This window comes from Oncorhynchus keta, chromosome 1 (genome assembly GCF_023373465.1).
Source record: "Oncorhynchus keta strain PuntledgeMale-10-30-2019 chromosome 1, Oket_V2, whole genome shotgun sequence".
In the NCBI taxonomy this organism is placed as follows: Eukaryota; Metazoa; Chordata; class Actinopteri; order Salmoniformes; family Salmonidae; genus Oncorhynchus; species Oncorhynchus keta.
In genome coordinates this window covers 40,292,790-40,309,964 of record NC_068421.1, presented here as the reverse complement: position 1 = coordinate 40,309,964, position 17,175 = coordinate 40,292,790, and the positions used below count along the sequence as shown (strand labels likewise).

Sequence of the window (17,175 nt, the reverse complement as noted above, 5' to 3'; positions counted from 1 at the left end):
GGCTATTTACCAATAGACTATGTACAGCTGCATCGATCAGTGAGCTGCTCAGACAGCAGATGTTTGAAGTTGGTGAGGGAGATAAAAGTCTCACAACTTCAGCGATTTTTGCAATTCGTTCCAGTCACAGGCAGCAGAGAACTGGAACGAAAGGCGGCCAAATGAGGTGTTGGCTTTAGGGATGATCAGTGAGATACACCTGCTGGAGCGCGTGCTACGGGTGGGTGTTGCCATTGTGACCAGTGAACTGAGATAAGGCGGAGCTTTACCTAGCATGGACTTGTAGATGACCTGGAGCCAGTGGGTCTGGCGACGAATATGTAGCGAGGGCCAGCAGACAAGAGCATACAGGTCGCAGTGGTGGGTGGTATAAGGTGCTTTAGTGACAAAACGGATGGCACTGTGATAAACTGCATCCAGTTTGCTGAGTAGAGTGTTGGAAGCTATTTTGTAGATGACATCGCCGAAGTCGAAGATCGGTAGGATAGTCAGTTTTAGTAGGGTAAGTTTGGCGGCGTGAGTGAAGGAGGCTTTGTTGCGGAATAGAAAGCCGACTCTAGATTTGATTTTCGATTGGAGATGTTTGATATGAGTCTGCAAGGAGAGTTTACAGTCTAGCCAGACACCTAGGTACTTGTAGATGTCCACATATTCAAGGTCGGAACCATCCAGGGTGGTGATGCTAGTCAGTCAGGCGTGCGGTTGCAGGCAGCGAGGGGTTGAAAAGCATGCATTTGGTTTTACTAGTGTTTAAGAGCAGATGGAGGCCACTGAAGGAGTGTTGTATGGCATTGAAGCTCGTTTGGAGGTTAGATAGCACAGTGTCCAAGGACGGGCCGGAAGTATATAGATCACCACCTTCCGGAGACACCTGAAACCCCACCTCTTCAAGGAATACCTAGGATAGGGTAAGTAAGGGTAAGTAATCCTTCTCACCCCCCCTTCTCCCCCCCAACAAGATTTAGATGCAAGTGGCTGTTCCACTGGTTGTCATAAGGTGTATGCACCAATTTGTAAGTCATAAGAGCCTGCTAAATGACTTAAATGTAATGTAATGTAGTGTCAAGGTGGATCAGGGAATCACCCGCACATCATTGATATATACAGAGAAAAGAGTCAGCTCGAGAATTGAACCCTGTGGCACCCCCATAGAGACTGCCAGAGGACCGGACAGCATGCCCTCCGATTTGACACACTGAACTCTGTCTGCAAAGTAGTTGGTGAACCAGGCACGGCAGCCATCAGAAAAACCGAGGCTACTGAGTCTGCCGATAAGAATATGGTGATTGACAGAGTCGAAAGCCTTGGCAAGGTCGATGAAGACGGCTGCACAGTACTGTCTTTTATCGATGGCGGTTATGATATCGTTTAGTACCTTGAGCGTGGCTGAGGTGCACCCGTGACCGGCTCGGAAACCAGATTGCACAGCGGAGAAGGTACGGTGGGATTCGAGATGGTCAGTGACCTGTTTGTTGACTTGGCTTTCGAAGACCTTAGATAAGCAGGGCAGGATGGATATAGGTCTGTAACAGTTTGGGTCTAGGGTGTCTCCCCCTTTGAAGAGGGGGATGACTGCGGCAGCTTTCCAATCCTTGGGGATCTCGGACAATATGAAAGAGAGGATGAACAGACTGGTAATAGGGGTTGCGACAATGGCGGCGGATAGTTTCAGAAATAGAGGGTCCAGATTGTCAAGCCCAGCTGATTTGTACGGGTCCAGGTTTTGCAGCTCTTTCAGAACATCTGCTATCTGGATTTGGGTAAAGGAGAATCTGGAGAGGCTTGGGCGAGTAGCTGCGGGGGAGCTGTTGGCCGAGGCTGGAGTAGCCAGGCGGAAGGCATGGCCAGCCGTTGAGAAATGCTTGTTGAAGTTTTCGATAATCATGGATTTATCGGTGGTGACCGTGTTACGAGGTAATTGTATGCATACAGTCAGGGATAAAGTGGCTGAGCAGCAGGATAATAAACATAATAGTAGCAGCAAAGTATGGCGTGTGTGTTAGTCATTTGAATAGAAGCACTGCAGACAGTGCTGATGACTGGTCTGTCTGAACCACGCATGAACAAGGGAATCTATATTCGGAGAGCCTATTCCTGTCCTGCCCTTGACTTTGGTGCAGGGCATGTGATGTCCAAAGCCTCTTTGTAGCAAAACTACCTGATCTTCTCAAAAATACAGTGCCTTGCGAAAGTATTCGGCCCCCTTGAACTTTGCGACCTTTTGCCACATTTCAGGCTTCAAACATAAAGATATAAAACTGTATTTTATTGTGAAGAATCAACAACAAGTGGGACACAATCATGAAGTGGAACGACATTTATTGGATATTTCAAACTTTTTTAACAAATCAAAAACTGAAAAATTGGGCGTGCAAAATTATTCAGCCCCCTCAAGTTAATACTTTGTAGCGCCACCTTTTGCTGCGATTACAGCTGTAAGTCGCTCGGGGTATGTCTCTATCAGTTTTGCACATCGAGAGACTGACATTTTTCCCATTCCTCCTTGCAAAACAGCTCGAGCTCAGTGAGGTTGGATGGAGAGCATTTGTGAACAGCAGTTTTCAGTTCTTTCCACAGATTCTCGATTGGATTCAGGTCTGGACTTTGACTTGGCCATTCTAACACCTGGATATGTTTATTTTTGAACCATTCCATTGTAGATTTTGCTTTATGTTTTGGATCATTGTCTTGTTGGAAGACAAATCTCCGTCCCAGTCTCAGGTCTTTTGCAGACTCCATCAGGTTTTCGTTCCATTTCATGATTGTGTCCCACTTGTTGTTGATTCTTTACAAAAAATACAGTTTTATATCTTTATGTTTGAAGCCTGAAATGTGGCAAAAGGTCGCAAAGTTCAAGGCGGCCGAATACTTTCGCAAGGCACTGTATATGTTTGTCTAGATTTCTCCAGTCCAGGTGGTGCTTGTACAGGCAGACCATCTATGGGAGGAAGGATGTCAGCGTTGTGCAGCAGCTGAAACCTGGTCCTGACTGAACGCTCCTTGGCGACAACACCAGGCTCCAGAGCATCAAAGCTGGAAAACAGGAAATAAAAATGTGAAAACATTAAAACCTTGCACAACATCAATTCACCTCTCAAGTTTAGATAAGAAGAATAACCTCTTACAATGCAATTAAAATTATATTCACCTGAAGTGCTGGTACTGCTTGATCTGTGGCAGCGGCCTGAAGTACGGAGTCAGGTGTGGTTGCCAGCCATAGCCTTCCACCAGCACCGTACTATCCTCCAGTCCAACCAGCTGTGGGATGTTGACCCCTGTCACTGTGCTGTCTTTCACAACACCAACCATCTCAGACAAAGTATTCACTCTGGTCTTTCTGAAGCGCTGCTTGATGAGGCCGAAGCACCAGTCGGGGCAAACTTGATGTGGCCTCTGATCAGGAAGTGAAGGTCCAGACTGTGGTGGATCTTGTGCATGGTCCGCCAGGCAGAATACCAGAGCACAAACTTGTTCTTGTTTTGGCCACTGCAGTTATCACAATTCAGGTCCCCACGTGTTTCCCCAACTCCGTAGTTGGTGAAGAAATGGTGCATGTAGTTGATGACTGCGCTGCTGCCTTTGCTGCATGACAGGCCTTCATCAGTCAAGTAGTTGACTTGTTGTGGCATTCCTTCACAGCAGACACCAAACAAGCCACACTTGCGAGGAGTTAAAAAGTAGATGGGACCTGGCTGCATAGGGTAAGAAGGATAGTGCACCTGCAAACAACAAAAGAACATTAAGATAAATTACAATTAAATTGTCTCACTCCTGTCAATTCACCGCTCAGTGAAATGTATTTTCCTGCCTCCCATATACATATTTTTTATTTTTTTGGGATATCTATCCATCCATCTATATCCTTAATCAGTATAAAAGGAGGAAAGGTTGCTTACTTGTTGAGCAAAATCAAAGTTGTAATGCATCCTGATGTCTTTGCTTGCTGGTTCAGTAGGGCACCCCTGAGACAACTGCAGGTCTTGAATAGGTGGTCTTGCAGTAAGGCGTGTTGTACTGATGCTGAAAGACAAATTCCAGATACTAACGTTACACACATTTCACACATGTAAGTTACTGTTAGCTAGCAAGCCAGCCATCTAATCGGCGCTAATGTTAGCTAGATAACAGCAAGCTTTAACTTGGGGTCTTTTGTTTAGACATGTAACGTTAAAGTTAGCTAGCTAAAAAATTTACCAAAATCCCAATCCAGAGTAAACTTAGCAAGCCAGCCATCGAACTCCAGCTGGCTAGCTAACAGCCAGCTTTAATTAGCAATACAAACTGATTTTCATAGCTAGCTAAAGTTAACCAAAATCGGTTCAATGTTTGATTCTTACGCATATACATAGATAAAAGCTTCACGTCCTCTGTCGTTTCCGTTTAGTTTGAACAGCTTGTTTAGCCCGTTGTGGTAAGTCACTCTGGTTCACACTGACAGTGTGCAATGCTATAAGTATCATCAGATCTTTCCCCCGCTCTGTCACTGATGCCATGGTTACCCTTAATTTGAAGATGTAATCCTGAGACATGTTTTATACAAACAGCCTTCTGTGTTTTCTTTTCGACTCCCTACGCATTCTTCTGTGACAACATTGTTGATTGTCGCCATTTCTTCTCCATCACGGTCATCAGAAGACTCTACAATGTCTTCAATGAAAATGTTTTTACCTAAATCAGGGATTTCCTCATCGTCTGATTCATTTTCAGAGTCAGAGAGTCAGCATGGCACGATCGTCCTCCAGAAAGTGGTCCATCACAACTTTTCCCCACTTACCTTTGTCGATAGCACCTGATAAAATCAGGGCAGCAATGTTGAGAGAAGTAGCAACATATTTGCAGTTCTTCATGGCTAATGTTATATATTTAGAAAAAACTGCGGTAGAAAAGATTATCTACACATTACGAGCAGCTCATTTTATAGACACAAGATGCTACACCGCAGACCAATCCAAACTCATCTCTCGGCTTGAGCAGTCCACTCATTATCTCAGCCAATCATGGGAAGGTTTCAGACTTTTTCTGTGGCTAAACCAACTAGGCTCTTAATTTAACCATTTTATTTGTATTAACATATGGCATACAATTAGATTTTAAGGCACATGAAAGTTCACATGTTCAAGAAGGCATTTCTGCCTCCAAAAAAACATTTTGACAAAAAAATGTGAAATCATGACTTGCGACATAAGCCTAGTTTCCTGAATCGGGTCACATATAGATTGTGTGTGTAATCAAGATTCTACAGACATTACTGACTACTTCTAACCCCACTTTAACCTTGGCACAAATAATAATTTAAAAAAATCTTTAACCAAATTATTTCCATATACTGCATATGGCACATGTCAAACTCATTCCAAGGAGGGACAAGTGTCTGCGGGTTTTCGCTCCTCCTTGTACTTGATTGATGAATTAAGATCACTGATTAGTCAGGGACTCCCCTCTCCTGATTGTCTAGGTCTTAATTGAAAGGAGAAGACTAAAATCCAGCAGACACTAGGCCCTCGTGGAATGAGTTTAACACCCCTGGTGTATTGCATTGGGGGCAATGGAATAGGCAGAGTACGAAGCGCTGCTGGATATTTAGATGACATTCACCCTAAAAAAATATATGGCTAGTAAAGATCCTATTTATAAGTATTTCCAACCTCGCTTTTATCTCTGCACAGTTCTTTAAAAAAAATGTAAACCAGTCTTAAAAATGTTTTTATACGATATTTTTCATTGTTTTCATAAATATTTCTCATTGTTTTCATACATTTCTTGTTGAATTTGCTCATAAGCACAATACAAATAAATGGTCATTGATTAATTGTAATATATTTTGAAATCGACATTGCAATGTTTTGAAATGTGTGCTTTTATTTTGGAGGTTTCCTCAGAAAAAACAGGAAAGTCTCCGCACACTTCCAGTCAGATGCTAAACTATTTGAATAGTACCTGAGCTTAAAAGGCTCAGCTACTATTAATTTGCATCTTCGGGGTGAACGCATGCAAGTACGGTTCGCTTCCTGCTTCCTCGTATTTGGACAGTGTAGCTGGTTAATGCGAGTGTATCATGTATATGTTAGCTTGTGGCGTTGTATTTTTCCCGGGACTGTTCTTCATATCCAGGAAAGTGCTTGAATCCACTTTCAAAAATTTGAATGATGCAGATGTGTTTGTGGTCAGCGAAAGGTAGGCTTTATTGTGCGACTATTTCCGTATGCATAAGTTAGCCAGTTCTTGTCATTGAATGACTTAACTAGTTATTGACACTAAGTATTTCAGTGAGCAGATTTCTAGTTCTATCGCAACAACTCCGGAGAAAAATATCAGAACTGAACCGCAACCTGGATTTACAGGAGACATAGAATAATAAGATGCCGATTCTCCTTTAAAACCAAGAGCAATATAACTTGCCATTAACCCGTTCTTCAAGCTTAATAATGTCAAAATGCGTTCGGTACTTACCAAAGAATGGCGTTTCACTGAGCGACAGATGGACTTCCAAAAAGGGTCCAAATAAAAACGTACATGCAACCGAAAAAATGCTTTATCTGAAAATAATGTATTTCCAAATTAGCAATGGAATTAAAATACACTAAATGAAGCCTATCTAGAAATGTATAATCACTAACGTACCATATTGTCTACATAACTTTACCTGGCACCAATATATTAATATAACATTTTGTTTGCCATTTTAAATTAATATTAGAACAAATGAAAAACCAATTGTGCGCACTTGCATAGCCTCATCTCATCTATTCCATCTCTTCACAAGGTTGCTGTCCTCCATCCATGCAACTCTGGCTACTATTGTTGGGTTCATAATTGCTACTGCCTCCAATGATGTGATGTCTGACAGGTAAGAATTCATATTTAAATAATTTCCTTTTTAAACAGCAATCATCACGTGTAGTGATTGGTAGGAATTTAACCAGTGATTCTCTGTTACAACCAGAGCCATTAAAAACAAGTTTTTTGGGGGGGGCAGGCGGGGGGGCAGGCAGAGGCCGTAGTACACTGATAGAAAAGACTGACATGTACAACAAGAGCACGTCAACGAGTCCTCTAGAGTTTAACTTGAGCACAACTCCCCCGCCCCAATTTTAACACTGTGGTCTCATTATCTGCCGGGTTTAGCTGTGTTTATTTCCTTCGTGACTGAAACTGTTTCTCCATTATTCATAGTAAAAAAAGGAAACAGTTTTGAAAAAGCTTAAGGTCATTAACAGTCAATTTGACTGTAGGGTCTCCGAAAATATAATTAAAAGTTTATCCTATTCATCTATGGCAAATATATTTGTTTCGTCTGTAGTTAGTTACTGTCTAGCTAGGTCTTCAGCCAGCATGGAACAAAAAGGGAGCGGGAGGGTCGTTCAAAACTCAAGTCGACACGTGTCAGTGCTGCTGTGAACCGCCTCACAAGAGAAATGGAAGATGTATAGCAAAATATAAATTTGAAACAATGTCAGTGTTTGAGTTGCTTTTTGTATCACCAAATTTGCTTGATGATTTTACTGCAACACTACATTCAAGTTGCTTGACATGGGCGTTTCAAAGAGCTGTCACTCAACGTCGGGCTCATGAATATAAGCTTCTCGCCCACTCAGCCTGTCTTTTCAAACGTCCTGGTAGTTAGCCATGGGGGGAGTTTAGCATTCCTATCCAAAACAAATTATGGGCGATTTTATTTTAGTCACTCAAAATGTTAGTTTACATGGGAATCAGTGACTGTTCGGGACCTTTTTTAAAAATGTTTAATTCCAGGTCATGTGACATGATTAACCAAAACACGGCCCTATTTATATTTTACCTGAACCTCCAGTTTCATTGGGTGTAGGAAGAGGATTCAGTGATAAAGGATAAGGCCACATTTCTATTTGTTTCACTGGTTAAATCATCAGTTTTAACACAAAATCCAGCGTAAGTGCTTACTTTCATCATGATCCTAATGTACCATCTTCTTTAGGCACAGACTGACCAATGAATTTGTGTGGTTTGGCGCCCCTTACATGGCCTTTGATATCTACGCCATGTATCTGAGTAACTACCACAGTCAAAAGGTCAAAGGGGACGAGGCGTACATGAAGCACTCCCTCCTTACCATCAAGCTGTTCCTCCTCCGGTATCCCCTGCTGGTGTTTCATCACATGGTCCTCCTCACGGTCTTTATGCCCATCACTCTGGTGAGGGAGCACAATTACTGTACAGCAACTTTATGTCTGATGCGTTACATCGGCAGTTGAAATTTGTGACTAGTCCAGTTTTTGTTATTGATAATCGACCGTGTCATCCTCAACAGCTGGCTGTGCTCAATGAGTTTGTTTTTAATATTCATATCATGCTTTTTTCCCCCCCTCCTCAGTTCCTCAGGACCGGTCTAGGTGGAGACTTCTTCATTGGCTGTTTCTTCATGGCTGAATTCAGCACTCCATTTGTCTCATTAGGAAAGGTTCTGATCCAGGTAAGGCCACTCCCAGATTCATAAACCCCTTTGTTTTTTATTTGTGCTTTAGCTAGTCTGAACATGGTATGAATTGTACTATAACTCGGTGTACAATAATTAAACAATTCATATATTTTCCTCTGTAGTTGGGACTAGATGACTCACGGCTTCACAGAGTCAACGGTGTGATGGTTCTGCTGAGTTTCTTCACCTGCCGTATCCTGCTCTTCCCCTACATGTACTGGGTGTATGGTCAGCAGTACATCATTCCCTTCCACAAAGTGCCGTTCCATCTACAGCTCCACTGCAACTTAGCCAACCTATCCTTACTAGCACCTCAGATCTACTGGTTTGTGCTGCTGTGTCGCAAGGCCTATCGCCTCTACCTGCGTCAGACTGGGTCAACGGGTCAACCTTCTCATAAAGATGGCTCAAAGACAGATTAGAGGTGTCATCTAATTCTGTGGTTAGCAACATGTCAATTATGCTTCCTTTGCCCTCAATGCCATGAGTTATTTCAATCGTTGCCTCTGAAGGAATGGTCTGTGGATTTTAGGACATGCAACTGCCTATGAATACAAAATGACTGGTATTTATAAAAATTCTCAGGGGTCAGACACTGTTATACGATGTAGTTTGTGCAAGAAATATTTTTTTTCCTACCTGAAAGCGTGACATCATGACTAATCAGGGTAACTTTCTATCCAACATATTTCAATTAATTATTTCATAGTTAAGTATGAAATGTTGCACTAGAAAATAGATTTGACAGACATGAAATAAGCACTGAAAGCCCAAGCATTTTGATCAAGTTGTAACCCTGTCTTGTGTCCTAGTGTGGATGATCAAAGTTTGTTTCAATGAGTTTTGATTAATAAACCACTGAAATACATGCAATTTGTCAGTTTTATTCAAAAGTACATTTTGGGTCAGAACATTGTATGAGGCTGGGAACAATAAACCCTCATTTGAGCACTGTCTTAAGTGCATCAACCTGAAGATGCCAGCTGAGCAATTTTCTGATGCAACACAGCCTTCATCTCGGCGCTGTCCAGGTTGTCTGTGATGGTGGTGAAGAAGTGGCGAGTGTTCTTGTTCTCCAGGTGGGAGCAGCAGCTGGGGTGTGCGGCCAGTACTGCCTCGTAGTGGGTCAGGATCTCCAGGGCACACAGGAACAGGGACTCACACTGACCGCCGGGCATCATCACTTGAATGTGCTGCACATGGCAGAAGAGCTGGCTCAGTACAAACAGCACCTCCTGGCTGGCGGTGGTGGTAGCTGCCCTCTCTTCTTTTGGGTCTTTGATGGAGGTGTTTGAGGAAGATGGCGAAAGCTTTCCCCTCAGGGAGTCTATGATCTCTCTCATGGCGCTGGCGTACAGCAGTCCCACGTGGGCCCAGCCCTGGCCGGGCAGCCAGTCTTTGCAGCTGGAGCCGCAGAGCAGCTGGAGGACACGCAGCAGTAGCACGGACAGACGAAGCTCGCAGGAGAACGGCCGCAGGTCCAGCAAGGGGAGAAAGTCCACATACTCCAGAGAGTAAGGCACGTGGAGACGACCTGAGCGGAGCAGCTCTCGCATGGCTCTCAGCAGCCTGCCCCACTCGGCGACGGTGCACCAGGGTAGAGTCTGTGTCACAGCCACCAGAAGGCCTTTGCTGAACATGTTGACGTCGTCGGGCCGATGCTGGTCCAGAGCCAGAGAGGTCAGCATGGTGTCCTGAACCTCGTCAGAGAGAGCGCAGCACTCCATCCACGCCAGCAGCCCTGTGCCCTGCCCATACTGGGACAACTTTAGGCCAGACCACTCCTGCTCCGGCAGCTCGCACACAGCCAACAGTGAGGACGGCACCTCGTTTTTGAAGTGATCCCCCCACACTACCTTCAGGTGGAAGCGAACAGTCCAGTCCAGGGCCTCCACCTTATTGTAGAGCCAGAAAAGGGCTCTGGACCAGGAGTTGGGGGCTGAGGCCACCTCCCGTCCCACCACCTTGCCCAATGCAGTCAGCACAGTGACGAGCAGCACCTTGGACTCCATGGATAAGTGACGTGGTGCGCCCTCTGCAGGAAGCTCCCAGCACCCGCAGCCCTCGTTCAGGAGCTGGCAGAGGACGCAGAGGAGGGGGAACGGGGAGCAGTTCATGACCCAGTGCGGAGATGCATCCTGGAAATCCAGAGAAAATGCAGAGTGGAGCAAACGCAGGCACAGCTCCAGGCTGCAGGTGCTAGAGCAGGAGGGGGAGAGGTGAGGCAGGACGAAGGCACACACAACCTCTTCAGGGTGCAGGAAACTCTGTCCGCTCTCGGAAATGCTCGGCTGCATCAGTGCAACCAGGAAGTGCAGGAACTGGTCCTCCTCCTTAGCCGAGGACAGTTTAGTCATGGCAGTATCTTGAAGACAGCTGCACAGTAAGCTCCCCGCAGAGCTGCCCGTCCCCTCTGTGCAACCGGTGGCACCCCCCCTCAGCCCTGGGAGTTGCTGGAGTATATTGGAGAGGAGGCTGTGGGCCCCATGGTTCACCACCGCTAGATGGCAGCACCGACGCAGGGTGGCCTCGGGGTTCTGAAAGGCCACGCGGGCTATGGCGGCCACAGCCAAGCTGAGGTTCTTCTGCGCCGATCCACCCTGGATGATGCAGTTGAACGCCATGTTGAGCTCCTCACTAAAGCCCTCCGTCACAGCCTGGGGCAGAGAGCTCTGGAGACCCTTCTTGGAGCAGGTTAGCATTTCCGCTAATGTTGTGTTTTTCTCAGCTAAGGGGAGCTCTGCGAAAATGTTCACAATAATGTCCTTCAGCTTTCTGCAGTGCTCTACTTCTTCAGTATCTATTTGGCACTTTGCAATGAGAGTGGAGACTAATTTCATTACAATGTCCTTTCGCTGGAATGCGTTTTTGTTTCTCTCCAGACAGCTGATCCACTCCTCCACATTCAGGGACCAGCTCAGTTCAGTTGCAAATAGAGTAGTGAAATCTCGGAAGCCCTCCAAGCGGTGGTTAATGATGGCTACGGCAATGTGGGCCATTTCCCCAGCATTGCTCTCTGTGTCGGGGAAGGACAGTGAGACTAACAAGCCTCTAAAAGTGCTTTGCACATTGTTCAGTGTCTGGCGCTCACCCTCATCCATGGTCTCAGACATGGAAAGTTCCTCTAGGGACTCGAGCACTCTGGCCAGACAGCTTTTCAGACGGCGTGCCAAGACACTGGGGTCACAGCTGTCTATCATCTCCAGCAGCCCTCTCTTCTCCCAGGTCTGAGTGAGCTGTGAGACAGTCTGCAGTGCTTGCAATAGTGTCATTCCACAGGGTTTAAACTGGGAGGGTGTGTGGGCTGCCCTCAGGTCACTGTGGGCCTCGCTTATCACCTGGACCAGATCAAACTTCTCTATCCCAGCATGCCTCTTTCTGACAGTCACCGCACTGTTCAGGCTCTGAAGTTGCACCTCAGCTGGGAGGATGATAGCTTGGTCTATCAGATGTGAGGTGTACAGGGAGTCGAGGCAGTTGGATAGGGCACGGTAGCAAAGGTCAGAGGTGCTCAGATGCTCTTTCACCTCCTCCAGAGCATGAAAAAGAATGGACAGCACATCATTGGTGGATGGTGCTGGGGTATCTGGGTTTGACTTGAATCTTTTGGCAGCATGAGGCGAGAGGCCAGTGGTGTTGGGGAGGCGGGTCCACTGGTTAGTAAAGACCGTATCTAGGTCATCCTCTTGCCTTCCCTCCCTGCCCTTCCACAGCTCCCACCACACCTCCAGCAGGACGCGGACGTCCTCCTCAGTGCTGTTACGGGTGATGTGTTGAACTAGCTTCTCTAGCTCAGAACTCAGGTGGGACGACGGCAGACACAAAAGCAGCTGGGCGTAGATCTGAGAGAAGCCTTTCAACTTGACCAGCTCAAACATCACTGTTCGGTTAATATCAGGTAGACTGTTCTGCAGAGAGAAGAATGGATTCCCCCTCCAGCCGATTTCAATGTCCTCTTCGCTCTCCCGCCCCAGTAATTTGCTCCATAAGACGCAGATGATTTTCTTCTTCCAGTGAACACTGCTCAGACAGCTACCTCGCTCCTGCCCACATATTTCTCTGACAGCCTGTAGAATTGGGTGGCCAACCTTACTCCAGTCCTCCTTCTGCAGGGCACTGAGTGACGCTGGCTGGCACAATCTGTTGGCCAACAGAAAGCCTCCCTGGAGAATGGCAGTCTTCTCACAGCTCAGCCAGGAATCTGAAAGCACAGGCAGAAGAGTAAGAACGCATGAACACAAGAGTAGACTACAGAGTAGTTAGTTCAGTACAGAAACCAGGTTGCCGGGGCCAAAACCATTTGAGTTGAGTCACTTGACAGATCCTCTTTGATTAAAAAAACTTTGCATACATGTTTGCCCATGGAAGGAGTTGTCTGAAAGTTACTTTTTATAACAGAATTCCAGAACATTCCAGAGATAAAAGGTGTTTGTTTAAAGCTGACCCATTTTGCATTCCCCACCATACCACGAGACATCCACGTCTTCATCACTGGAAATGATAAACGGTTGAGTTTGATATCATTCAAAAAGCTTACAAATAGGGGTGCAAGCTTCGGTTGAGACACATGCTTTTGAATACAGGGTGAGTGTCATTTCAATCATATAAATATAATTCTTAGCATGGACCTATCCTTCAGACCACTGCAGTTTAGCTGCTACACCATTGAAATTTGAACTTCTGATTACTATCACGAAGGGAGATACCTAGTCAGTTGTACAAGTGAATGCCTTCCGCATTTAACCCAACCCCTCTGAATCAGAGGTGCGGGCGGCTGCCATAATCGACATCCACATCAGAGGTGCGGGTGGCTGAATCAGAGGTGCGGGTGGCTGAATCAGAGGTGCGGGTGGCTGCCATAATCGACATCCACATCTTCCGTGCCTGGGAAACACTGCCTTGCTTAGGGGTAGAACAACCTATTTTTACCTTGTCAGCTCGGGGATTCGATACTGCAACCTTTCAGTTACTGGTCAAACGCTCTAACCACTAGGCTACCTTCCGATCCACCCACATTCAAATGTCAACTGATAGGGGTGAAATTACAGGTGTAGCACCTATGTGGAAGCTTGGTGATTTGCAACAGCACTTGGCTGCATTCAAAACAAATTTCCTCCACCGCATCCCATTTCCCCGTAACATGGCAGAGAATTGCATTCCAGCCTTTTACTTTCGGTTTGGGTCCATCAGCTTCAAACAGCCGTAAAGACATTTTATTGCTATTAAGAATATAATACACAGCGATTTAGATGGTACACCGATTCCCTACACTATTCAGTGCTTGTTTTCTGAAACTGAGCGAACAGTGTAGAATTTTAGCAATCAGGAAATGACAGTGATTTCTACATTTACCACTTGACCTGATTAACACAGCTACAAAGTCAAAACAGCTTTCCCGTTTTGAAATCAGATGCCATTCAGGAAGGAGGAAACCAATATACAAATATCATAGCCAATCCCAACACTGGAGGGCAAAAGTAATACTGTGAAACACACCATTCCACTATTACTGCAAATATATTTTGGACATTTTCTGAAATTTACAATGCATACATTCTTAATAAAAATCCTGTGTAGAACCTTGAAACAGTCATATATATTCTATTGTCTATATTTCTATGATTTCAATGGGTTTCCTTTGGAAGATTAAGAGTAGAATTTAAAAACAGATATTCCCATTCAAATCAACATTCTATGTGTGGACTTCCAACCATCTTTGTGGTACCATTTGTAAGTTGAAATGTCAACTTGTGAGTACATTTATCAGCCAAAACATGACACCCACCCTGTACTCAAGAGCACGTTGTGTCTCAACCGATGGCAGTCACAAGACAACCTCAGATGATGTAAAAAGGGGTCTAAGCTACAACGTGTGAATATGACAAATCAAAGTTAACACGATTTTTGATAGTTGATGTTTAAGGTTAAATGACAGTTATTATTAAAGAAATGTTTAAGTAATTATACAATAGTTTGACAACCCTGTTTGTAAACTTTTAAGTCATATCAATATCAACCATTTTTTTCCCCCCACCCCCTGTGATGAATATATACAGGGCATTCAGATTCAGATTCCAAGAACACAGGATGAGATGTTACTATCCTTTGTGCAAGCACTTCCAAGAGTTAATGAACAGTGAGCGTGGTGAAATTTGGGGAGCGCATCGTCAGTAGTGTACCTTTGGTTCCAAGGGTGTTTCGGCCTTTCAGAACTATACACCCTCCCCAAAGGCGGCCAGCGACAGGGTGATCAATCCTACGCTTGCGTCCCATTCCCAATTAGTCATAGGAGTTGCCTTGTTGATGATAGCCAACATCCCATGGGACTATGCATGGCAGGGGCGTCCTCCCTGAGTCAAGCATTGTTGACCGCATACCTCCTGGCCCTCTCACTTCGGGGCCCAGCTGGGGTCTTTCCTCTTCATCCAGAGCCACTGACTGCTGCCTTCTGCCGCTTCCGATACAGCTTTGATTGCCGAACGCTGGCTCTGGCCCTTAATTCCAAGGTCTCTAAGCAGTCTGGTTGTAGATGTTGCCACAAAACCTCTGCAGCCCACCTCCACTGGTCGGACTTCTGTGTTCCAGGATGCCGTGCTTCGGCAGCTAGATCGGCATAGCGCAGATGCTTTCGCTCATAAGCCTCATCTACTGAGTCCTCCCAGGGTACTGTGAGCTAAATGATGAAGACCTTCTTGAGCGAACGGGACCAGAGCACCATGTCAGGTCTTAGGGTGGTGGTTGCGATCTCCGGAGGAAACACAAGTTGCCGGCCAATGTCAGCTCGCAGTTTCCAGTCGCGGGCCAAGTAAAGTATTCAGACCCCCTTCACCTTTTACACATTTTGTTATGTTACAGCCTTATTCTAAAATTGATTTACATTTTTACAAATCCCTCAATCTACACACAATATCCCATAATGCCAAAGCGAAGAACAGGTTGAGAAATGTTTGTAACTATATTAAAAATAAACAGAAATACCTTATTTACATAAGTATTCAGACCCTTTACTATGAGACTTGAAATTGAGCTCAGGTGCATCCTGTTTCCATTGATCATCCTTGAGATGTTTCTACAACTTGATTGGAGTCCACCTGTGGGAAATTCAATTGATTGGACATGATTTGGAAAGGCACACACCTGTCTATATAAGGTCCCACAGTAAACAGCGCAAGTCAGAGCAACAACCAAGCCATGAGGTCGAAGGAATAGTCTGTAGAGTGCCGAGACAGATCTGGTGGAAGGGTACAAAAACATTTCTGCAGCATTGAAGGTTCCTAAGACCACAGTGGCCTCCATTCTTAAATGGAAAAAGTTTGGAACCACCAAGACTCTTCCTAGAGCTGGACGCCCGGCCAAACTGAGCAATTGGGGGAGACGGGAGGTTACCAAGAATCCGATGGTCACTTTGAACAGGCTCTAGAGTTCCTCTGCAGATGGGACAACCTTCCAGAAGGACAACCATCTCTGCAGCACTCCACCAATCAGGCCTTTATGGTAGAGTGGCCAGACGGAAGTCACTCAGTAAAAGGCACATGACAGCACGCTTGGAGTTTGCCAAAAGGCACCTAAAGGACTCTCGTACCATGAGAAAAAAGATTCTCTGGTCTGAAGAAACCAAAATTGAACTTTTTGGCCCAAAAGCCAAGCGTCTGGGAGACTAGTTAGTATTGAGGGAAAGATGAATGGAGCAAAGTACAGAGGGAGCCTTGATGATAACCTGGTAGAACACACAGAACCTCCGACTGGGGTGACAGTTCACCTTCCACAGGAAAATGACCCTAAGCACACAGCCAAGACCATGCAGGAGTGAACCCGATTGAACATTTCTGGAGAGACCTGAAAATAGCTGTGCAGCGACGCTCCCCATCCAACAGAGCTTGAGAGGATCTGCAGAGAAGAATGTGAGAAACTCCCCAAATACAGGCATGCCAAGCCTATAGCGTCACCCAAGAAGACTTGCTGCCGAAGGTGCTTCAACAGAGTACTGAGTAAGGGTCTGAATACTTGTGTAAGCGATTTCAGTTATAATTTGCAAAAGTGTCTAAACAGGGTTTTGCTTCATTATGGGGTATTGTGTGTAGATTGAGAACAATTAATCAATTTTATTACTGGCTGTAACATAACGTGGAAAAAGTCAAATGGTATGCAAAATAGGTTAACTTTGAGCACATTTCTAGAATGTTTTGCCATTCAGGTCAAAAGGGAAAATTACGTTTAGTTCAAATCAAAAGGGGTACTGTCAGTGATTGACTTGAAATACATTTAGTTCACACCTGACTGTAAATAATGTGTATTGTCAGCTAGCTAGTTCAGCAAATACATACAGCAAATACATACAGTTAACATGTTACAACTATAAGCCAATGCATTCAACTCAAATCATTGCTACCTTGATTCATTGTTTGGGTGAGGCGCAGTTCAGTCTTCAAATGTGCATCCTTTCATCCACGCTGGACCCAATTCCACGCCAAGCCAACTACAACGAAGAGCACGTGTAAAAAAAAATATTCTACTAATTGTAATAAAACGAGAAGTTTAATACTGTAACTAGATACTTACTTTCCAATGCGATATTACAAGAAACCAACGAAAGAAACGTGTTTTTCGATCACTCAAAACAAGTCTTCTTACTTCTACATCAAGGTCACGTGGGCGGATTTTGTTGTTGAGGAGCGACAAAATGTACTTTAACTTTACAGCGCCTCTCATGGTATGGATGT

The 17,175-nt window shown here is 45.0% G+C and overlaps 2 protein-coding genes and 1 long non-coding RNA gene across 3 annotated transcripts; 1 reads left to right on the top strand and 2 right to left on the bottom strand.

Annotated features, from left to right (window-relative positions):
- Positions 1–2,302: 2,302 nt before the first annotated feature.
- LOC127931624 (uncharacterized) lies at positions 2,303–6,853 on the bottom strand. The gene is made up of 5 exons (XR_008141953.1): positions 6,725–6,853; positions 6,451–6,536; positions 3,897–4,020; positions 3,149–3,719; positions 2,303–3,033 (listed from the first exon to the last, which is right to left on the bottom strand). It is a non-coding gene; the product is annotated as an uncharacterized LOC127931624 (long non-coding RNA).
- On the top strand, positions 5,896–9,323 carry LOC118385033 (TLC domain-containing protein 3A-like). Its single transcript, XM_035771824.1, has 5 exons — positions 5,896–6,174; positions 6,764–6,847; positions 7,955–8,171; positions 8,351–8,449; positions 8,578–9,323. Exons 1-5 carry the CDS (start codon positions 6,056–6,058, stop codon positions 8,875–8,877), a joined length of 819 nt encoding a protein of 272 aa, XP_035627717.1. The 5' UTR covers positions 5,896–6,055; the 3' UTR covers positions 8,878–9,323.
- LOC118385013 (gem-associated protein 4-like) lies at positions 9,320–17,159 on the bottom strand. The gene is made up of 3 exons (XM_035771790.2): positions 17,015–17,159; positions 16,845–16,931; positions 9,320–12,656 (listed from the first exon to the last, which is right to left on the bottom strand). The coding sequence occupies exons 2-3, from the start codon at positions 16,852–16,854 to the stop codon at positions 9,421–9,423; spliced, it is 3,246 nt and encodes a 1,081-aa protein (XP_035627683.1). The 5' UTR covers positions 16,855–16,931; positions 17,015–17,159; the 3' UTR covers positions 9,320–9,420.
- Between the last annotated feature and the right edge of the window lie 16 nt (positions 17,160–17,175).

What these genes read in the sequence shown, in the direction of transcription:
- LOC118385033 (XM_035771824.1), top strand. Translation starts at nt 6,056, where the DNA reads ATGTATATGTTAGCTTGTGGCGTTGTATTTTTCCCGGGACTGTTCTTC. An exon ending in AATGATGTGATGTCTGACAG is followed by an intron (nt 6,848 to 7,954) that starts GTAAGAATTCAT and finishes CATCTTCTTTAG; the next exon opens with GCACAGACTGACCAATGAAT. An exon ending in TCTTTATGCCCATCACTCTG is followed by an intron (nt 8,172 to 8,350) that starts GTGAGGGAGCAC and finishes CCCCCTCCTCAG; the next exon opens with TTCCTCAGGACCGGTCTAGG.